This window comes from Arachis hypogaea, chromosome 5, assembly GCF_003086295.3.
Source record: "Arachis hypogaea cultivar Tifrunner chromosome 5, arahy.Tifrunner.gnm2.J5K5, whole genome shotgun sequence".
NCBI classification, from domain to species: Eukaryota; Viridiplantae; Streptophyta; class Magnoliopsida; order Fabales; family Fabaceae; genus Arachis; species Arachis hypogaea.
Window position 1 is genome coordinate 6,070,205 of NC_092040.1, and position 8,368 is coordinate 6,078,572.

Here is an 8,368-nt window from a genome sequence, read left to right on the forward strand (position 1 = left end):
AGTGTAGTTGAACTTGGATTGAATTTTTGCAATAATGGACTTTACCTTTATCGACGGGTCTGCTTCAACCAACAACTTAATAGCATCTGCAATTGTGTCTGAGTTCAACTTGGCATGATCTTATGAAATCGTCCCCATGGTGCACGTGTGTTTGCCATTGTATTTTCTGATCTCCCAACAAGCTTTCTTTCGAATCAAGCTAGCTCGGATAAGCCAAGTCGCACCCTACACCATAGCCCTTGCATTTTGCATAGAATGTCTGCGGCTCAGACTCATACACAGTGTAATCAACTCCTCTAGAGATAGTGTAACTTTTGATTGCAGATATCACTGACTATCTAGAACCAAATTCCATTCCGATATTAAATCACCATCTTCCTCCGCAACGTTGTCTTCACCTATGACATGTGAACCACCATCAATCGGACAAGGAAAAAAAAAACAAATGGTAGTGATAACTTTAATTAATAATCATAACATACCCATATTCGCATACTTAGGAAATTTCGGGGAATGCATGACTTCGAGATCCAGAGTCCGCATAAAAGATGGAACACCAAAGGGGTGTTGGCTTACAATCGCATCCGTATCATTTTGCACCGCCGGATTGCCTACTAGGTTTTCGTCATCGTTTTTGTCTTCGACTTCATAGTTGGCTTCGAACTCCTCTTCACTGTCGTTGTTATCTTCTTCCCAATCTATATCCCCGAGTTCATCAACATTGACCTCCTTGCCAACCGCATCCAGTCTCGCATGCTATTCAAACTCAACGTACAACTCTATCATCGGCACGTGAAAATTTGGTTTGTTGATAAATACAGAACATTTGCTGCATACTTGCATCGTCAGTGATGGACATTATTTGAAATTGCATCAGCCCACTAAATACTTGTACAGGATTCCTGTATAAAATAGTGTTCACCATTTTCAAAATGTGACTTTATATGTTATCACAAAGACCATTTTGCAACTCTACAAAAGTCATTGTACATGGAATAGCAAATAAAAACGGACATTCACAAACAAAAGTCACTCCTCCGTGTGTCTCACAACTATGAAATATATGCAAGAAAGAGGAATAGAAATAAGAGTGAAGAAGGATGAAATTGCGTTTCGTATTTATTAACAAGACTCTCAACTATACAAAATGCAACCTACATTTTGAGGCCTTCAAGAAAAATTTTGTTGACAATAAACAAAACGCAAGCTGCATTTAAATATTGTCCATTTCAAAAATGCAAGTTGTGTTTGGCTAATATCAAAAGAAAAAAAAAAGGAAAAATCTGACTACTAAACACAATTTGTGTTTGGTTATTTTCATAAACAAAAAAAAAATTAAAATACACCTTACGTTTTGTATCTAACACTATAGCCGTAAAATTTTTTAACCGTCTATTTTATTGCATTACACCATAATTTTTTCTATATGAAAAAAAAAATGAGCCACATTTATAAATGAACCATTAGTTAAAAACAAAATTCTGAGTCATAGATAATAAATGAAAAATTAATAAAGTAGGTAAAATAAATTATAAATTATAATTTTGTAATAATGCAGATATCCTTTTTTTTCTTGTCATGGACAGATATCCTAAAGTAGGACTTTCGGCCCTTAAGCCCATCATTTGAAAAACAGTGGAAAAGGCTAAAAAAACGGAGAGATGAACAGTAAAACTTTTGGAACAACGCAATAAAATTTGACGACAGAGAAAGAAAAAATTGAATAGAACAAGTGTCCAAAGTGTGACACAGAGAGACCAATCAGCGAAGAAGAGGTTACATTTTTTCTCCTTTGGTTTACTGAGAGGTTCTTGGTTTTTGAATGGATGAGTGAAATAGTAGGTTCTTCTGATACGTACAAGAATGATTATTAATTTCCATTGGAATGTGAAGCATATCATAGATACATACATTACAGTTCGATTTATAACAACTCCCTCCTAACATTAACAATCGTCAAGAATAAAAAGCAAAAAGTAGTAGAATTGAATATCCGCATCCATATCCATATTATATTCACTTTTTTTAAGACCTCAAACTAACACAACACTCCTTCAGCTTGAGCTGACTGAGTGCTTCTCTTTCTACCTACGCCACCACTCACACCATTAACAACCACTCTCTCTTCTTCCTTGAAAAAAAATGCGTCTCCTTTGCTTTCTTGTGGTCTTGTTACAGCACTATCATCAAACCCTCTCCGCAACCATGTCGGAGAACCGTGCTCTTCTCTCTCTCAGAGCCGCCATCACTGATGCAACCCCTCCCTCTCTCTCTTCCTGGAACGCCACCACCCCATACTGCTCCTGGCTCGCCGTAACCTGCGACCACCGCCGCCACGTCATTGCCCTCGACCTCACTGGCCTGGGCCTCTCTGGTACGCTCTCCGGCGATGTCTCCCACCTCCCCTTCCTCTCCAACCTCTCTCTCGCCGACAACACCTTCTCCGGCCCCATCCCGCCTTCTCTCTCGTCACTCTCCGCACTCCGACTCCTCAACCTCTCCAACAACGGCTTCAACGGAACCTTCCCCGACGAACTCTCTCGCCTCAACAACCTGCAAGTTCTCGACCTCTACAACAACAACCTCACCGGACAGCTTCCTCTTGCCGTCACTCAGATGCAGAACCTCCTGCATTTGCACCTAGGTGGCAACTACTTCTTCGGCCAGATCCCGCCCGAGTACGGAAGCTGGCACCGTCTCCAGTACCTGGCTGTTTCCGGTAACGAGCTCGCCGGACCTATCCCGCCGGAGATTGGGAACCTCACCAGCCTCCGGGAGCTTTACATTGGCTACTACAACACCTACACCGGCGGCATTCCGCCGGAGATCGGAAACATGTCGGCGCTGGTTAGGTTCGACGCTGCCAACTGTGGATTAACCGGGGAGATTCCACGGGAGATTGGAAAGCTCCAGAACCTCGACACTCTGTTTCTTCAGGTGAATGCGCTTGCAGGTTCACTGACGAGAGAGATTGGGAATTTAAAGAGCTTAAAATCATTGGATTTATCCAACAACGCACTTTCCGGCGAGATTCCGGCGAGTTTTGCGGAGCTGAAAAACCTAACTCTGCTGAACCTGTTCAGGAACAAGCTTCACGGTTCAATACCAGAGTTCATTGGTGAGTTACCAGCATTGGAAGTGCTTCACCTTTGGGAGAACAACTTCACCGGAAGCATTCCTCAGGGTTTGGGAAACAACGGTAAGCTCATCGACGTTGATCTTTCTTCCAACAAGCTGACTGGGACGCTTCCTCCTCACGTGTGTTCTGGTAACCGCCTTCAGACTCTGATAACTCTGGGTAACTTTCTCTTCGGTCCAATCCCTGAATCGCTTGGCAAGTGTGAATCCCTCAATAGGATCCGAATGGGTGACAATTTTCTCAATGGTTCAATCCCAAAGGGTCTCTTCGGCCTTCCGAATATCTCGCAGGTTGAGCTTCAGGACAATCTTCTCACGGGTCAGTTCCCTGAAGCTGATGCTTTCTCTGTGAATCTCGGTCAGATTAGTCTTTCTAACAACCAGCTTTCTGGGCCGTTGCCACCTTCCATTGGGAACTTCTCCGGCATGCAAAAACTCCTCCTTGATGGCAACAAGTTCTCTGGTCCGATCCCACCGCAGATTGGGAGGTTGCAGCAGCTGTCCAAAATTGATATCAGCCACAATCTTCTCTCGGGTCCTATCCCGAAAGAGATTAGCCAATGCAAGTTGTTAACTTTCGTTGATCTTAGCCGAAATGAGCTCTCTGGTGAGATTCCTAACGAGGTCACCGGAATGAGGATACTGAATTACTTGAACCTCTCCAGGAACCATCTTGTTGGTGACATTCCTTCGTCCATATCCACAATGCAGAGCTTGACTTCTGTTGATTTTTCGTATAACAATCTCTCTGGTTTGGTTCCTGGCACCGGCCAATTCAGCTACTTCAACTACACCTCTTTCCTTGGAAACCCTGATCTCTGCGGACCCTATTTGAGTCCTTGCAAGGATGGTTCTGGCAGTGGTGGCCACCAAAATCATGCTAAAGGCCATCTCTCTTCTTCTTTGAAGCTTATAATTGTGATAGGATTGCTTGTGTTCTCCATTGTTTTTGCAGCAGTGGCAATCTTAAAGGCTAGGTCTTTGAAGAAGGCAAGCGAGGGTCGCTCTTGGAAATTGACTGCATTCCAACGTTTGGACTTCACGGTGGATGATGTTTTGGATTGCTTGAAAGAGGACAACATAATAGGGAAAGGAGGTGCAGGCATTGTGTACAAGGGCGCAATGCCGAACGGGGAGCAGGTTGCTGTGAAGAGGCTTCCAGCTATGAGTAGAGGCTCTTCTCATGATCATGGATTCAATGCGGAGATTCAGACATTGGGGCGGATCCGACACAGGCACATTGTTAGGTTACTAGGTTTCTGTTCTAACCATGAGACCAATCTTTTAGTGTATGAGTACATGCCCAATGGAAGTCTAGGTGAAGTTCTTCATGGGAAGAAAGGGGGGCATTTGCATTGGGACACAAGGTACAAAATTGCTGTGGAGGCTGCAAAGGGTCTTTGCTATCTACACCATGATTGTTCACCTCTCATTGTTCATCGAGATGTGAAATCAAACAACATACTTCTTGATTCTGGTTTTGAAGCTCATGTTGCTGATTTTGGGCTTGCCAAATTCTTGCAAGATTCTGGAGCATCTGAGTGCATGTCCGCAATTGCCGGATCATATGGATACATAGCCCCCGGTAATGCTCAAGTCCAACATCATAATAGTTGATGAATTATAACTTTTTAACTTGAATTTAATGTTACAAATTTCCTTATTTTCCCTATCACTAGTTTACATTTAATCATTATTGCTCAGACCATGTCTCTTTGACCAACATTATGGTTTAGGTGTAGATATCGCGGCTATTCTTATGACTCTTAATCAACTTGAATTTATCTTAACTTTGATTTCCTGTCTAACAATTCTCTCTTGATTAGTCCCCTAGTTTGATCAACATCTAAGATAAGTGCTGAAAGTAAATGTTAGGTAGCTCAGCAGGTAGACGATTCTTTTGATTCTTGACCATAACCACACACCTATAGCTAGATAAATTTAAGTTCTATATTAATTCAAATCAGGAAACTGTTGCTGATTGCCGCTAAAATGTTATATAAAACGGTCAACTCTACTGTGTACTGATTTAATTCCCCCCAAAAACATTTTTTATTGCAGTTTGTAGTTAATGTGGCTGCTTGGTTAAGTTTATGATATAATCAAAATTTAATATGTGACTGCAGAGTATGCCTACACATTGAAAGTCGATGAGAAGAGCGATGTGTACAGCTTTGGCGTGGTCCTTTTGGAGCTCATAACAGGGAGGAAACCAGTTGGAGAATTCGGAGACGGTGTGGATATTGTGCAGTGGGTGAGGAAAATGACAGACTCTAACAAGGAAGGAGCTCTCAAAGTTCTTGATCCAAGGCTTCCCTCAGTTCCCCTTCATGAGGTGATGCATGTTTTCTATGTAGCAATGCTGTGTGTTGAAGAACAAGCAATAGAGCGTCCAACTATGCGTGAAGTTGTTCAGATTCTCACAGAGGTTCCAAAGCCTCCTGGGTCTAAACAAGGAGACTTAACAATTACAGAGTCATCTTTGTCTTCATCAAAAGCATTAGAGTCTCCAAATGCAGCCTCAAATGATCATGAACATGAACATGAGCATGAGCATGAACACCCCCCTCAATCTCCACCAACTGATCTTCTAAGCATTTGAAGTGTTATCACTTTTCAATGTGCTATATGTTTGAGTCATATGGGGATGATTCATTAATTGTAGTTCAAGTTTCCCTTGGGTTGGGTTATGATAGTTATTTATCCATTTACTTTCTTTTCTTTTCTTTTAATCTGTTCTTTCTGTGTTTGTTCATGGGAGTTGGGGGTTTCTCTAACTTTAAGGTGGTTAATGTATGGATTTCAGTTTCTAATGGTTGAATTTGTACAGTAGGTTTGATGAGGTATTTTAATGATTTTCTCTCTTATATAAAATTCACTGCCTTCACCATCATGATCATGCTAGTAATGCTTTTATGGGACTGCTGGTTCTGCGAGCAAAGGTGAACATCAAGAGGGAAGGGTGATAGTACTGTTTTTTTGGGAGTATCAATGACAGGTAAGGTGAAAGGGACACTCAATCACACCAAGGACCAAGGTCTGTTGGCCATGAATGAATGTTCATGTACTATGCATGGTTTTAATGTTTTTTTTTTTTCATAATATTATAATAATATTACTATTGATGATAACAATTGATGAACTGAACCCTTTGAATGAGTGGATAGGTACAGAAAGAGCAGTGTGTAGTAACTGATTCATTGCCCATGCGATGAGGCCTTTTCCTATGTGAGGGATTCTTGTCTTTTTCTCTTTTACTGTATTAGTCTATTAGATTAAACAAAGAGATTAATTTTACATAATCATATTTTTATCTTATAATATTAGCATAAGGATAACTCAAGAGTTGTGGAAGAGTGGACCCTGATGACTTACCGTTCAGAAATAAGGGGTAGATGAAAGGTATCCACGTGATGCTAGCAACAAAATATTGATTTGATGTGAAATCCAAGTGGTCCTTCATTCTGTATTCATCTCGAGACAAATTTTCCTTGTTTTCAAGTAACATCGAAACAGTGGCTTGTCTTGGAGATTCAAATTTTCTATAGTTAGTGTCCAAACAAACCCCTTTGCATGGATGCATTAGTTGGTGAGGGTCGCTTTGGTTAGAGTTAGCATGGAATTAGGCTGGTTGGTGCATAATGTAATAACAAAGGAAAAGACATATTTGTAAGTTAAGAAAAATTTGGCTATAATATAACTTGCCCTCTGCCATTTCCTGAAAGGAAAACCAGGACAATTTAAAATTCTAGTACTTTATCGGTTGGGGTTGTTGTATCCCCTATCATCATCTGTACTAAAGTCTAATATAATGACGCTTATTTTCAGGGGGGAAGGGTTTTCTCATGAAGATGCGTTTGGTTCCAACTCCAAAATTACAATTCATGCAAACAGCTTAATTTTAAACTGGTGAAAACTCAGGTGTAGTTAATTTCATGTGAACTTAATAGTTAAGAGCCGTTATATAATAATTTAGTCAAACTTATTAAATTATTTAACGACTTTCAGCTATCAACTTCACATGAAATTAATTCTGGCTGAGTTTCCACCTTCTAAACTGAGTTATAGTTATGTCATATGTGTAAAGATTAACTGTGAGTAGTATATCAATGTACGCTTTATTCACTAGTACATGTTATTTAATAATAAACAAGATATGAATTCTTTATGCTTAATATGTATCTATTAATACTTTTCCTCTTATAAGGACTGAGGCAATTGAGCAATAAGTGAAGAAGTGAAGTGCAAGGTTGTACTTGTAAAATGACCAGCTTGTTTAACTCGACCTGGCTTTGAACATTTATGGCTTCCGTTGAATTTTATAAATCAAACTAAGATATTAATTAAAGAACATGTTCAGGGTAAAGGGCAGGCCAAAGTGATTATGAATACTCAACAGCAACTTAAATGATCAGCGAGAAAGTTATTTCTTGATTCAGACGGGCTACTTAGAAGTTATGATTTCTTACTATGTATGACCAGCATTAATAGTCCAAATTAAGGTACTGGATACATGAGTAACCGTGCAACTATTGCTATACAACTATGGAAAATGCTATAGTGCCTAAAAAGTGGTGCCTATTTACTATAAAGAGTTAAAGATTAATATTTAATTTGAAAGACATAAAAATAAAATATTTTTAAAAATTTAAAACATACCACAAAAGATAAGTTAGGCAAAAGTTAGGCAACAATTGATAGATATCATAGAATTGGCCTACAACTATATTAAGTATATATACAAAGATAAGTTATTTATATAGAATATGTGTTAAAATATAAAATATATATTAAAAATAAATTAAATAATATATATTTTTATACACAAATATTTGGTAATCAATTTTTTTATGTATATAGTAGCATTTTTTATTGCCATGTGATGAAAAATTGGAGCATAGAATTCATCAAGGAGAGTGTCCACAATGAAGAGACCATATACATATGACAAAAATAATTCATATGAAGTACATCATGTTGTGCACCGAGGGCAAGATAGAACAAGGAGGCCCTAGTTGATTTGAATTTTAAATTAGGGCACTACTTATATAATGGTGAATGTTATGATGCTTAAAAGGTGGTGTCTATTTACTAAAAAGAGTTAAAAGTTATTATTTAATTTTGAACATATAAGAATAAATAATTTTTAAAAAATAAAAATTTACTACAAAAAGTAAATTAGACAAAATTTAGACAAAAACTCATAGACACCATAGAATTGGCCCTTATA

At 39.0% G+C, this 8,368-nt stretch overlaps 1 protein-coding gene across 1 annotated transcript; it reads left to right on the forward strand.

Moving 5' to 3' along the window:
- The first annotated feature begins 1,624 nt into the window (after positions 1–1,624).
- Positions 1,625–6,031, forward strand: LOC112800442 (uncharacterized). The gene is made up of 2 exons (XM_025842723.3): positions 1,625–4,723; positions 5,265–6,031. The coding sequence occupies exons 1-2, from the start codon at positions 2,143–2,145 to the stop codon at positions 5,738–5,740; spliced, it is 3,057 nt and encodes a 1,018-aa protein (XP_025698508.1). The 5' UTR covers positions 1,625–2,142; the 3' UTR covers positions 5,741–6,031.
- The last annotated feature ends 2,337 nt before the right edge of the window (positions 6,032–8,368 follow it).

What these genes read in the sequence shown, in the direction of transcription:
- LOC112800442 (XM_025842723.3), top strand. Translation starts at nt 2,143, where the DNA reads ATGCGTCTCCTTTGCTTTCTTGTGGTCTTGTTACAGCACTATCATCAA. An exon ending in ATATGGATACATAGCCCCCG is followed by an intron (nt 4,724 to 5,264) that starts GTAATGCTCAAG and finishes ATGTGACTGCAG; the next exon opens with AGTATGCCTACACATTGAAA.